The sequence below is a fragment of the Oryx dammah genome, unplaced genomic scaffold (genome assembly GCF_014754425.2).
Source record: "Oryx dammah isolate SB20612 unplaced genomic scaffold, SCBI_Odam_1.1 HiC_scaffold_25, whole genome shotgun sequence".
NCBI classification, from domain to species: Eukaryota; Metazoa; Chordata; class Mammalia; order Artiodactyla; family Bovidae; genus Oryx; species Oryx dammah.
This window is the reverse complement of record NW_024070209.1, coordinates 1,356,274-1,371,086: the sequence shown is the minus strand read 5'-3', so window position 1 is coordinate 1,371,086 and position 14,813 is coordinate 1,356,274. Positions and strand designations below refer to the sequence as shown.

The window sequence follows — 14,813 nt, the reverse complement described above, 5'->3', positions numbered from 1 at the left end:
TCTGAGGTTATTGATATTTCTCCCAGCAATCTTGATTCCAGCTTGTGCTTCTTCCAGTCCAGCATTTCTCATGATGTACTCTGTGTATAAGTTAAATAAGCAGGGTGACAATATACAGCCTTGACGTACTCCTTTTCCTGTTTGGAACCAGTCTGTTGTTCCATGCCCAGTTCTAACTGTTGCTTCCCGACCTGCATAGGTTTCTCAAGAGGCAGGTCAGGTGGTCTGGTATTCCCATCTCTTTCAGCATTTTCCACAGTTTATTGTGATCCACACAGTCAAAGGCTTTGGCATAGTCAGTAAAGCAGAAATAGATGTTTTTCTGGAACTCTCTTGCTTTTTCAATGATCCCTCGGATGTTGGCAATTTGATCTCTGGTTCCTCTGCATTTTCTAAAACCAGCTTGAACATCTGAAAGTTCATGGTTCACGTATTGCTGAAGCCTGGCTTGGAGAATTTTGAACATTACTAAGCGTGTGAGATGAGTGCACTTGTGTGGTAGTTTGAGCATTCTTTGTCGTTGCCTTTCTTTGGGATTGGAATGAAAACTGATCTTTTCCAGTCCTGTGGCCACTGCTGAGTTTTCCAAATTTTCTGGCATATTGAGTATAGCAGTTTCATAGCATCATCTTTCAGGATTTGAAATAGCTCAACTGGAACTTCATCACCTCCACTAGCTTTGTTTGTAGTGATGCTTCCTATGGCCCACTTGACTTCACATTCCAGGATGTCTGGCTCGAGGTGGGTGATCACACCATCATGATTATCTGGGTGGTGAAGATCTTTTTTGTATAGTTCTTCTGTGTATTCTTGCCACCTCTTCTTAATATCTTCTGCTTCTGTTAGGTCCATACCATTTCTGTCCTTTATTGAGCCCATCTTTGCATGAAATGTTCCCTTGGTATCTCTAATTTTCTTGAAGAGATCTCTAGTCTTTCCCATTCTATTGGTTTCCTCTATTTCTTTGCATTGATCGCTAAGGAAGGCTTTCTTTCTTTTTTTTTTTTTAAATTTATTTTTTATTTTACTTTACAATTCTGTATTGGTTTTGCCATACATTGACATAAATCCACCACGGGTGTACATGCGTTCCCAAACATGAACCCCCCTCCCACCCCCCTCCCCATAACATCTCTCTGGGTCATCCCCGCATACCAGCCCCAAGCATGCCATATCCTGCATCGTACATAGACTGGCAATTCGATTCTTACATGATATTATACATGTTTCAATACCATTCTCCCAAGTCATCTCACCCTCTCCCTCTCCCACTGAGTCCAAAAGTCCATTATACACATCTGTGTCTTTTTTGCTGTCCTGCATACAGGGTCACCATTGCCATCTTTCTAAATTCCATATATATGTGTTAGTATACTGTATTGGTGTTTTTCTTTCTGGCTTACTTCACTCTGTATAATTGGCTCCAGTTTCATCCATCTCATCAGAACTGATTCAAATGTATTCTTTTTAACGGCTGAGTAATACTCCATTGTGTATATGTACCACAGCTTTCTTATCCATTCATCTGCTGATGGACATCTAGGTTGCTTCCATGTCCTGGCTATTATAAACAATGCTGCGATGAACATTGGGGTACATGTGTCTCTTTCAATTCTGGTTTCCTCCGTGTGTATGCCCAGCAGTGGGATTGCTGGGTCATAAGGTAGTTCTATTTGCAATTTTTTAAGGAATCTCCACACTGTTCTCCATAGTGGCTGTACTAGTTTGCATTCCCACCACAAGTGTAGGAGGGTTCCCTTCTCTCCACACCCTCTCCAGCATTTATTGCTTGCAGATTTTTGGATTGCAGACATTCTGACTGGTGTGAAGTGGTACCTCATTGTGGTTTTGATTTGCATTTCTCTAATAATGAGTGATGTTGAGCATCTTTTCATGTGTTTGTTAGCCATCTGTATGTCTTCTTTGGAGAAATGTCTATTTAGTTCTTTGGCCCATTTTTTGATTGGGTCGTTTATTTTTCTGGAATTGAGCTGCAGGAGTTGCTTGTATATTTTTGAGATTACTTGTTTGTCAGTTGCTTCATTTGCTATTATTTTCTCCCATTCGGAAGGCTGTCTTTTCACTTTGCTTATATTTTCCTTTGTTGTGCAGAAGCTTTTAATTTTAATTAGGTCCCATTTGTTTATTTTTGCTTTTATTTCCAGAATTCTGGGAGGTGGATCATAGAGGATCCTGCTGTGGTTTATGTCGGAGAGTGTTTTGCCTATGTTTTCCTCTAGAAGTTTTATAGTTTCTGGTCTTACATTTAGATCTTTAATCCATTTTGAGTTTATCTTTGTGTGTGGTGTTAGAAAGTGATCTAGTTTCATTCTTTTACAAGTGGTTGACCAGTTTTCCCAGCACCACTTGTTAAAGAGGTTGTCTTTACTCCATTGTGTATTCTTGCCTCCTCTGTCAAAGATAAGGTGTCCATATGTGTGTGGATTTATCTCTGGGCTTTCTATTTTGTTCCATTGATCTATATTTCTGTCTTTGTGCCAATACCATACTGTCTTGATGACTGTGGCTTTGTAGTAGAGCCTGAAGTCAGGCAGGTTGATTCCTCCAGTTCCATTCTTCTTTCTCAAGATTGCTTTGGCTATTTGAGGTTTTTTTGTATTTCCATACAAATCTTGAAATTATTTGTTCTAATTCTGTGAAAAATATCGCTGGTAGCTTGATAGGGATTGCATTGAATTTGTAAATTGCTTTGGGTAGTATACTCATTTTCACTATATTGATTCTTCCGATCCATGAGCATGATATATTTCTCCATCTATTAGTGTCCTCTTTGATTTCTTTCATCAGCGTTTTATAGTTTTCTATATATAGGTCTTTAGTTTCTTTAGGTAGATTCTTATCTGTCCTTGCTGTTCTTTGGAACTCTGCATTGAGATCTTATATCTTTCCTTTTCTCCTTTGCTTTTCAGAGCTATTTGTAAGGCCTCCTCAGAGAGCCATTTTGCTTTTTTGCATTTCTTTTTCTTGGGGATGGTCCTGATCCCTGTCTCCTGTACAATGTCACGAACCTCCATCCATAGTTCATCAAGTACTCTGTCTATCAGATCTAGTCCTTTAAATCTCTTTCTCACTTCCAGTGTATAATCATAAAGGATTTGAGTTAGGTCATGCCTGAATGATCTGGTGGTTTTCCCTACTTTCTTCAATTTAAGTCTGAATTTGGCAATAAGGATTCATGATCTGAGCCACAGTCAGCTCCTTGTCTTGTTTTTGCTGACTGTTTAGAGCTTCTCCATCTTTGGCTGCAAAGAATATAATCATTCTGATTTCGGTGTTGGCCTTCTTGTGATGTCCGTGTGTAGAGTCTTCTCTTGTGTTGTTGGAAGAAGGTGTTTGCTATGACTAGTGTGTTCTCTTGGCAATACTCCATGAGCCTTTGTCCTGCTTCATTCTGTTCTCCAAGGCCAAGTTTGCCTGCTACTCCAGGTGTCTCTTGACTTTCTAAATGCCACTAGGGGAACCACTGTGTCTGGCAGTTGGTCATTCCTCCTCAGTAGGGCCTGTGTGCTGTCAGTGTGCATCTCATTACTTAAAATTCCTTCTCTTTAAAAATTTTTTAAATTTATTTCTTCTTTTCATTTTTGTTGTTTGGTCATTCAGTCATGTCCAATTCTTTGTGACCCCCATGGACTGCAGCATGCCAGGCTTCCCTGTCGTTCACAGTCTTCTGGAGCTTGCTCAAACTCATGTCCGTTGAATCAGTGATGCCATCCAACCACCTCATCCTCTGTAATCCCCTTCTTCTCCTGCCTTCAATTTTCTCCAGCACCAAGGTCTTTCCCAATGAGTCGGCTCTTCACATTTATTTTCAGTTTTTTAATCGGAGGAAAATTGCTTTACACTGTTGTGTTGGTTTCTGGTGTACAACAATGAGAAACAGTCGTAATTATACACACACACACACACACACATATATATATCCCCTCCCTCTTGAGCCTCCTTGTCCCCCCTAAAAAAGAAAACCTCAGGCTAGTATTGCAAAGAATTCTTACCAAATCTCTTCTAAGAGAGCCTCAGTGATTCTTCCTTTTCTTAGTCAATGTATTTCACACCCGTTTCCACCCTGGGGAACATCCAGGGGTGTGTGTGTGTGTGTGTGTGTGTGTGTGTGTGTGTGTGTGTGTGTATGTGTGTATTTAGGGAGGTTGGAGGGGAATCAGGTACAGCTTTTTAAATGGCCAGTGCTGAGGTTCTCTGAGCATGACTGCACAGCAGCCACAGCCCAGGGCATGGGTGACTGCACCCCAGCCTAGGGTTAGAGTGCTGCCCGCTCCCTCTGGGCAGTGACATGCACATTGCTCACAAGCAAATACGGTGCGCTCAGTCATTCAGTCCTGTCTGACTCTGTGACCCCGTGGACTGCAGCCTGCCAGGCTCCTCTGTCCATGGGATTTCCTAGGCAAGAATATTGGAGGGGGTGGCCATTCCCTTTTCCAGGGAATCATCTCCACCCAGGGATAACTCTATAGCACAGGGAGCTCTATTCAGCGTTCTGTGGTGACCGAAAGAGGAAGGAAATCCCTCAAGAAAGGGGATACATTTATATATAGCTGATTCACTTTGCTGTACAGTAGAAACTAACACAGCACTGTAACGCACACACACACAATGTTAGTCGCTCAGTTGTGTCTGACTCTTTTTGCGACCCCCCTTGGACTGTAGCCCACCAGGCTCCTCTGTCCATGGGATTCTCCAGGCAATAATACTGGAGTGGGTAGCCATTTCCTTCTTCAGGGAATCTTCCCAAACCAGAATCAAACCTGCATCTCCTTCATTGCTTACCACTGAGTCACCTGGCAAGCCCAGTGAAAGAAGATATGGTCAGACAATAGACCATAAAAAAAAGTTTTGTGATCATTAGTTATCCGAGAAATGCAAATTCAAAACATGAGGATTATCGTTGCATCTCCGTTTGTTGTTGTTTTTCAGTCGCCCAGTTGTGTCTGACTTTTTGCAATCCCGTGGACTGCAGCATGCCCGGCTTCCATGTCCCTCACCATCTCCCAGAGTTTGCCCGAGTTCATGTTTGATGAGCTCATCAAACATATTCATGTTTGAGGTCATGTTTGATGAGTTCATTGGTGATGCTGTCTAGCCATCTCCTTCTCTGATGCCCTCTTCTCCTTCTGCCCTCAATCTTTCCCAGCATCAAGGACTTTTCCAATGAGTCGTCTGTTTGTATCAGATAACCAAAATACTGGAGCTTCAGCTTCAGCATCAGTCTTTCCAGTGACTGTTCAGGATTTATCTCCCTTAAGATTGACTGGTTTGATCTCCTTGCTGTCCAAGGGACTTTCAGGAGTCTTCTCCAGCATGACAGGTCAAATTCATCATTTCTTTGGCTTCCAGCTCTCACAACTGTATGTGACCACTGGGAAAACTATAGCCTTGACCATATGGACCTTTGTTGGCAGAGTAATGTCTCTGCTTTTCAACACACTGTCTAGGTTTGTCATCTGCTGTTAATAAAACTGTTAATAATGCTAATGGATGCGATGAAATTCCAGAACTATTCAAGTCCCTAAAGGATGATTCCAGCAAGGTTTTACATTCATTATGTCAGCATATCTGGAAGACCCAGCAGTGGCCACAAGACTGGAAAAGGTCTGTCCTCGTCATCCCAAATCCCGAGAAGTGTAGTACCAAAGAATGTGCTAACCATTGGACGGTCGCACTCATCTCCCACGCTAGTAAGGTCATGCTTAAAGTCTTGCATGCTGGGCTTCAGCATTATGTGAACCAGCAACTTCCAGATGTCCAAGCTGGGTTTAGAAATGGAAGAAAAACTAGAGATCAAAGTACCAACAATCACTGGATTACAGAAAAAAATGAGGGAATTTCAGAAAAACATCCATCTCTGTTTCACTGACTATGCCAAAGCCTTTGACTGGACCATGAGAAACTGTGGAAAGCTCTCAGAGAGATGGGAATACCAGACCATCATGCCTGTCTCCCGAGAAACCTGTATGTGGGTCAAGAAGCAACAGTTAGAACCCTATATGGAACAACGTACTGGTTCAGAATTGAGAAAGGTTCAAAATTGTCGTAAAAGGGCTGTTTGCTGTCACCCTGTTTGTGTAACCTATATGCTGAGCACATCATGAGAAATGCCAGGCTGGATGAGTTACAAGCTGGAATCAAGATAGGCAGGAGAAACATCGACGACCTCAGAGATGTATATGGTACTACTCTAATGGCAGAAAGTGAAGAAGAACTAAAGAGCCTCTTGATGAGGGTGAAGGAGGAGAGTGAAAAGGCCAGCTTAAGACTACATATTAAAAAAATTAAGAGCATGGCATCTGGCCACATTACTGCATGGCAAATAGAAGGGGAAAAGATGGAAGTAATGACAGATTTCCTCTTCTTGGACTCTAAAATCATTGCAGACGGTGAATGCAGCCATGAAATCAGAAGACTCTTGCTTCTTGGCAGTAAAGTGATGACATATCCATTAGGATGACTAAAATGAGAAGGACTGCAAAGATGGCTTGTTGGCTGGAACAACTAGGATTCCCCTGCACTGCTAGTAGGAATGTAAAGTTGCACAGCCACTTTGGAAAATTGTTTGGCAGTTTCTTGAAAAGTTAAAAATACATCTTCCATATGACCCAGTCATTTCACTCCTACATGTTTACTCAAGAGAAATAAAGACGTATGTCTCCTCTAAGATTTTTACATGAAGTTTCTTAGCAGCTTCACTTGTTGTAGCTCCAAACTGGAAGAAGTGAAAACGTTCGTCAAGTGAATGCATAAATGAAATGTAATGTATGCGTTTCATAGAATGGGATTCTGGCCAGCAACGAAAAGAAACAACTGCTAACACGTGGCACAACATGGATGGGCGGGTGGACCGCATGACGATACGCTGACTGAGAAAAGCAAGACAGGCCGTGCACTGTATAACCCCATTTACATAAAGTGCAAACTAATCCAGACCAACAGAGAGCTGGCCGGCGGTTGTCCAGAGATGGGAGGAGGAGAAGGAGATGGACTGCATAAAGGGATGGGGCATTCTTTAGAAAGCACTCTGTAGGTTGACTGTGGTGATATTCTCGTGGGTACATAGAGTTGTCCAAACTCTTTAAATGGTGCACTTTGAATAATTCAATCTGTTGCGGATAAATTAATCCCCAGTAACAATGATAAAGAAAAAAAGAAATTTGTTTAAAGCAAAAATAGCAATGAAGTTTGTAACATATATAGAACATATTTTTGTCTCAGCAGTGACATAACGAACAGGAACATGAAAAGGAATTATGTATTGTATTATTACAAGGGTCCTACATGATCCTTGAAGTGGTATAACACGATTTGAGGGAAAAATGTCAGAAGTTAAGGTAGCATGCTTTAGGCCATAGAAAAATTGCTGAAAAAATGAGTAACGGTTTGAAATCTAACACTGGCATACTAACGATTATTCAGTTAATCAAAAGAAGACTGGAGCAGAGGGAAAAGACCATATGGGATAAACAGGGGAGAACTTGTGAGGCAGCAGTTTTAAATTGTCACGTTAATAATTACAGTGAATTAAATGATTTAAACACTCCTGTTTTCAGATTGTCAGACATGATAAATTAAGACTGAACTAGATGCTTTCTGCAGGAAACTCACTTAAAATGAAAGACAAATAGGTTACAAGTACGAGAATAAAAAATTTACACCTGCAAACATTAACCATAAAAGAGCTGGTGTGGATTTACTAATATTGGCTAAAGTAGACCTCAGAAAAAGGAACATTACCAGAGGGAAAGAAGATCGCTTCATGATGATTAAGGAGTCTACTCATCAAGAAGATGAAACAGTCTAAATGTGTACGGATTCCGCAAAATGGCATCAAAATACAGGAAGCAAAAGTGGAAAGCACTGAAAGGGAAAAGGAACAAATCCTCACGTATAGTTGCAGACATCAGCCCTTCTCTCTGGGTAATCGATGAAACAGACAGAAGACCAGTGATGCTGTAAATCATATGACGAGCATTACTGACAGACCCAGTGGCGTTTGTCAATCACTCTGTTGGGCACGAGCAGAATACCCACTCTTCTCAAGGGCACGTAGATCATGTGTCAAGACAGACCATGTAGATTTAGAATGACTGACACGATACAAAGTATATTCTCTGGTTAGAATGAAATTAAGCTACCATTAATAACAGAAAAATATCCTGAATAATCCTTACATACAAGGAAACCAAGTAACACACATCATTCATAGGTCAAAGTAGAAATCACAGGGAAATTAGAAAATATTTTGAATGGAGATGAACACAGCTTGTCAAAATTTGTGGTATTTGGCAACTAAAATTTGGCAACTAAAATAGTACTCAGAGAAAAATGTATTCCTTTAGATGCTTAAAACACAAAAGAAAGGTCTAAAACCACTGGAATAAATTTCTATTTTAAGAGACTATAAAAAGATGAACAAGTTAAACCCAAAGTAAGTACAAAGAATAATAAAAATGAAATAAGAAATGGTCAAATAATAGAGAATAAACAAGCCCCAAACTATTTTTCTTTCAATAAATAAATAAAATTGAAGGACCTTTAAATCATCCCACTCTCACCTGCTTCCGCTGAGTCCAAAGGTCTGATCTTTATGTCTGTGTCTGCTTTGCTGGCCTGCATGTAAGATCATCGGTACCATCTTTCTAGACTGATGCAGAAAAAAATAGACACAAGTTACCAGTATCTAGAATGAAAGATAGGACTTTACTATAGATCCCACAGACATTGAAAGGATAAAATTAAATATCATTATTATTGATGTGATGTTAACGTAATGCCAATACATTTGACAGCATATATGAAATAGACAAATTTCTTGAAAGATGCATAGTACCGAAAGTGACATAGAAAGAAGCAGAAACCTGAATAGCTTTGACATTACTTGTGAAATCCATTAAATCCTTGAAAAAAGGAAACATACTGATTTTACACAAATTCTTTCAGAAAAGGGAAAACTAATTTTAGGAGCATCCCAACACCAAAACCCAAAGAAACTGAGACCCCTCTCCCTGATGAGCACATGTGCTCGGGACACACTGCACCCATCAGCGGCCTCCGCTTGTCTTGCAGGTATGCCAGCACCCTTCTGGATGAGGACATCTTCCGTGGGAAGGAGCTTGTCAGCAGTCGCCCGCTGCAGGCGCTGGTGGCAGGGCTGAAGGCCTACAGCACCTGGGAGAACGTCAGCTGCCTGCAGGACTGTCGCGAATGCACCGGAGGCATGGTGAGCGCCCTCTGATCCCTCAGACCACTGGTCCAGCAGAGTCTGCATGGTTACAGGTTACAGGCCTACACATACAGCATGTGTTGGGGAAGGACCGTGCAGCCAGTGGGCTTTGGAACCAGGTGAAATTCCCGTCTGCCCTTGTGACTCTGGGTGCACCCCTTAGCCTTGTCATCTGTGCATGTCCATCTCTAATGCCGCCAGACAGATCCAGACCATGCCTGTAAAATACTGGGTCCGTGGAGGCCCTCAGTACCTGTCATGAAACTTGGTGGTGGTGAGTTGTTGACAGTAGGGGAAAGGGCCGACAGGGGCCAGATGCTCCAAGCTCGGTTCCAGTGTTTCAGTCCCTTGGGGAGAATGCAGGAAAGGACCCCACAGGTTTCTACCCTGGGAACGAGGCAGATGGGGACATGCCAAGCGCTTAGGGCATGTTGAGAGCATCCCCGGCGCTGGCCTCAGACTGGACTCTGCAGTGAGGTATGAGAAAGCCTAACATGAATCTTCGGAGGGTCAAGGGGACTCTGAGACCAGCTGGATCTATGCCCTCTTTCTGTACGACCCTGAGAGTGGAGGCACCCGCAGGAGCCCAGAGCTGGTGAGAACGGGGACCCAAGTGGGGTCTTGGAGGGCAGCCCCGGGAGGGATGTGCGGTTTTGAAGCTGTGACCTGGCAGCATGGCACGGCTGTGGGCATCAGCCTTGGTGGCCTCTGAGCTCAGCCCCAGACGACAGTCCTGTGTGGGCCATGCCCACGAACCACCCCGCCTCATCGTCATGTGGGCCAGAAGCAGGCACTGCAGGAGGATGCAGGGAGGAGGGAGCCCCTCTTGGGCCTTGAGCCTCAATTCCATCTAGAGCTTGGCTGAATAGTTGCCTAGAAACAGCAACTCTGAACCTCAAGGGGCGGTTGAAGCATTTTAACCGCAATGAGAAGAGGTCAAGAGCAGATCAAGGGCTGCTGTAGAAGATAAAGGGGGAGGTTGAGCTTCTGGAGAGCCCAGAGCATCGGAGCCCGGGTCCAGGGAGGGGCAAGGAGGGACTGTGCCTTCACTGCAGGCGCAGCCTGAGGTTTGTCCCGTGGACTCTGTGGATGGGAGTGAGAGGCAGCCTGGTCACTTCTCTTGCAGGGACTGAGTGAAGATGTGCGAGTGGTGAAGGGGACCTTGGTTAGTCAGGCTCGCACCCTGTACCCATGATGGTGGAGGACATGCTTGCTTTTCCAGTGGGGATGGTGTCGGGCTCCATCAGGAAAGAAGGAGGAGGAGGATAAAGTGACAGCCGGAGCTGGGGTGCAGCGGGGTCAGGAGCCAGGGTCCTGTGAGGCAGCCGGGGGCGATGGCTCGTAGTGGCCTGGCGTGTTGTGAGACCCCTGCCAGGGGCTGGTTCCTGCCCTTCCAGTGCTCCTGCCCGGTCATTCCTCTTTCACTGTCCAGCATCACCCGGCAGTGCAGAAGTGACCCCTCCACCCACCATACTACGGAAAAGAAGCTGACCCTGGAGGGCCGCTCTTCCGGGCTGGGAAGGTGCCAGATGCCAGCTCTGTAATCCTGGGCACTGCTGCCTCCAGGGGCTTTGCTTCCCAGCAACTCCTCGGAAACAGAAGGAGGGGGTCCCTGTTTCCTAGTTTTGTTCCTTCCCTTCTCCTCTCCACCCCCGTATCCACCCAACACCTTACCCAGAACTGTTTGTAGAGACATGAATATTTGTTGAAGGGGCTTCCCAGGTGGCCCTGGTGGTAAAGAACCTGCCTGCCAAGGCAGGAGATGTAAGAGGCGTGTGATCCCCGGGTCAGGAAGATCCCCTGGAGGAGGAGATGGCAACCCCCTCCAGTGTTCCTGCCTGGAGAATCCCACGGACAGAGGAGCCTGGCGGGCCACAGTCCACAGGGTGGAAAAGAGTCGGACACGACTGAGGCCACTTAGCACATACGCAAATATTTGTTGAAAGAAAAGCATGAGCATCTTCTAATTGTTTTAAGCTGTATTTTCAGACACTACATCTTCGGTAGGCAGGAAGTCTCCAGGAGTGAAGTGTGGCTGAGTCTGGGGGCTGCTGAGATGGTAATGAAAACCACTTCTGTGGCCCATAGGTCTAAGGAGGTCTTGCTTGCAAAAAAAAAAAAAAAACATATTTCAATTCACATTTACTGACTTTGAAGCCAGTAACACTATGGGAAAGTTATTGCTTTCTCTTTGCCTCATTTTTCACGTATATAAAATGAGGCTAAGCTTTCCTTTGTAACGATTGTGAGAGTTAAGTTGAGCAAGATTAGTGTAAAAATATATAATGGTGAAGGCAGCTGAAGATCCTGTGTGCTGCAACTAGACTTGGCACAGCCAATTGATTAATTAAAAATTTATAATTGTTTAAACAAAAATCATAACAACGTGATGTGAGGTTTATAGCCGAGAAGGGGCTGGACCAGGAGCTGGGGAGGCACCATCCATTCCTGGGACAGCCCTGATGTTCCCAAGGCCTGGGGCTTCATGCTCACACGTGGTCTGCACTGTGGCTTCTGACTTCAGTGTGTAAGCTGAGAATCCACCAGCCTGTTTTGGAAGTGATGAAAACTCTTTACCTGCCTGCATGTGAACTCAGAGAACAGACTCCACCCCTCGGAGTAGTCACGTGACTCAGTTCTTTTGCTTCCTTAGCTCCTCACCTTCCTTCTTCAAGGATTGATGGGTAAACCAAGTCTTCAGACTGTTGCTGTTTCACTGGACTTGCATTGGCCTCTTTTCTGCATATCCAAGCAAACCCAGATTGAATTTCCTACCACCAGCTGAGTGAGGAGTAGGAAACAGAGCCCTGGCCGCCTGGTGGGGAGGAAACTCTGGGAGGTGGGAGGGGCAGCTCCTCAAGGAAGGGGTGGGATCTCAGGGTCAGGACGCTGTGCCTTGGGCTTTTCCTCTGGGAGCCTCAGGTTCCTTCTCTTTTAAAGCCTACAGCATGGTATTGCAGTGCTCTTACTCGTGTCTGACTCTTTGCGATCCCATGGACTGTAGCCTGCCAGGCTCTTCTGTCCATGAGATTTCCCAGCAAGCATACTGGAGTGGGTTGCCATTTCCTTCTCCAGGGGATCTTCCCGACCCGGGGATCGAACCTGCGTCTCTTACATCACCTCTGTTGCAGGCAGATTCTTCACCACTAGCGCCACCTGGGAAGCATGGTAGGCTTCAGTAGACTCTCCTTCTCTTTCTTTTTCCTGGCTGTGATTACAGTGAAGCATCCCAGCTGTCTCTGCTCCTCCCTAAACCCCATCCTGATGCATTTGATCTGCGTGGGAGCTGCATGGGTGGGGCTCTTCAGGGGGCAGCCTTGGACTCTGGAGGCAAGTATTTTCTCAGCAAATCTGACTCTATAGCATCAGAGACTGCAGAGACAGGCCTGGGGCTAGCATAGGCTGCATGGTCCCCACTCTGCACCCCACCCCCACTCCACTGGGGCAGAGCTGTGGCCCAGCTGCTGACCTTGACCCTGCCCAGCAAAATTCTTCACGAGGAACTTCTACAGTATCCATTGACCCTTGAGGGCTATCTGTACCTGGGTGTCCATGGCCTGCAACTGTGCCCTCCAGCACTGGGAGATACCCACCCTGGAATCCCTGGGCCAGTGGTCAAGATCAGACTCCACTGCAGAATTTTAGGCACCCTGCCCCCCACCTGCCACTCCCATCAGGGCCTCTCCCTGGAAGCCTTCTCATCTCCGCCCCTGGCTGCCGCACTTCTCGTGTTCCCAAATTCCACGGCAGAGCAAAATTGGCCAAAGCAGCATAAAGAAATATGCAGACAAGACTGGAGCAGGATAAAGTCTCAGGAGAGATCTGTGACCCACCATGATGATAAGGTTATCAACAAACACGCGTTGACTGTTCCATTCATGTTAGACATGGAGCTGCTGTTTGCTGTTCAGAGATACAATCCAGCCGGGCAATGACAGAATTGCTGTAAGATTGCACAAGAGGACACTGAAACAATTACAGGTGTTTGTAAATTCACGGGAAAAAAAGCCACGTGATGCTGAGCTCGCGGGTTGTTCCGTTGGCCCCGTCCCAAGACTGGATCCTTGGGAGATGTACCATCACCTCGTTTATCTGGCATCCACTGTTTCTTGGAACACAGCCGAGGCCTGCAATAGGCAAAACAGAACTCTGAGACCCCCAGAGAGATGGCACAAAGTCCCTGTGCCAAGGCACAAGCCCTCACTCCACTCCTGAAGGAGTCTGGCCGGCCTCTGCTGGGAGCCTGCTCCTGGTGGCCGACTGCTGCGTGTGATTCCTGGTTTCCTGCCGTGTCGCAGACCAGTGAGGATATCCGGTCTCCAGAGGCAGGCAGTTAAGAGGGCTAGTGGCCAAACAAGAGCCAGAAGAGGTAGAAAAACTAGACTCAAAAATTCAAGAGCTCTGGGACTTCCCTGGTGGTCCAGTGGTTGAGATTCCATGCTCCCACTACAGCAGGCACAGGTTCGATCCCTGGTTGGGGAACTAAGATCCTGTATGCTATGTAGCACGCCCCCCACCAAAAAAAAAAAAAGATTCAAGAGCTTAGTGGGCCAGTGCCCAGCCATAAGAAGGGTCAAAGCTCTGCTAGGAGGCCAAGTGGGCTGCAGATAAGGTAGGCTGTGGGAGACAGGCTGTTGCAAGAAGGACAGTCATTCGAGGTCCTCCCTCCCTCCCGGACACTGTAGATCTACTGTTTCCCGGAATACAATAGATGATGTTTGTTTAAAAGCTCAGCTTTTCACAGCAATCCCCTAGACATGTATCTCTCAAAACAGATAAGTAGATCAGCCTGACTTGGATCTAATATGGCAGAGACGATTTTGCTCCCCCATCTAATTTCGTAAGAAGAAACAGAGCCACAGAAAGTCTTGCCTAGTGCCTGGGCATGAGGAGCTAGTGATGCTTGTGGTGGATTCCAAGTCTGAAGGTCAAGGGCCCAGTTGGCTAGAAATGTGTGTGAGGGTGGGGTAGGGGCAAGTTAAGCTGTAACATGAAGTAACTGGGTAGCAAAGTGGAAAAGGTTCAGCCCATACTAAGAAAGGATCCAAGACTATCTGGCAAACCTCCTAAGAAGGGACTGGCTGGGGCCCAAGTGTTGACCCCAATAGAAGGGCCTTCTTAGTGGTTGCCATGACAGCTTTATCAGCCAGAACCTTTGCTCAGCCCCAGCCTAATTTTTCTAGGGAACCAAGAGTTGTTGATTTCATGGATCAAAGACCCCTTTCTCTGGACAGATGGAGAGCCTACAAGAAGAATCCCAGATGAAAACCTAGGTTTCTGCTTATTTCTGCTATCACTTTCTGATTGTAGGGATTTAGAAAGACAGCACAATAAAAAAAGCTTTATGATGATTTGTTGTTTCTCAACTTTGAAAGAACCTTGTTCCAAGATTAGAGGAATTGTTTCTTATTGTTTAAAAGAGCTTTGTCTTTCTGCCTCTCTGACATTCTTTGAGTCCATGCTAGGTGAAATGCCAGAACCTGTGTAGATGTGGCTATCTTTAATCCTCCAACACTCCTATGAGTGGGAGTAATTGTCTACACAGTTTCCCGTGGATGAAGGA

The 14,813-nt window shown here is 45.3% G+C and overlaps 1 protein-coding gene across 1 annotated transcript in view; it reads left to right on the top strand.

Moving 5' to 3' along the window:
* ACOXL (acyl-CoA oxidase like) overlaps positions 1 to 14,813 on the top strand; it is a 253,991-nt gene that overhangs the window by 153,316 nt on the left and 85,862 nt on the right. The window contains exon 11 of the mRNA XM_040224793.1: positions 9,094 to 9,247. Within this exon, the coding sequence (XP_040080727.1) occupies positions 9,094 to 9,247 (154 nt within the window). The remainder of the gene's footprint in view (positions 1 to 9,093; positions 9,248 to 14,813) is intronic.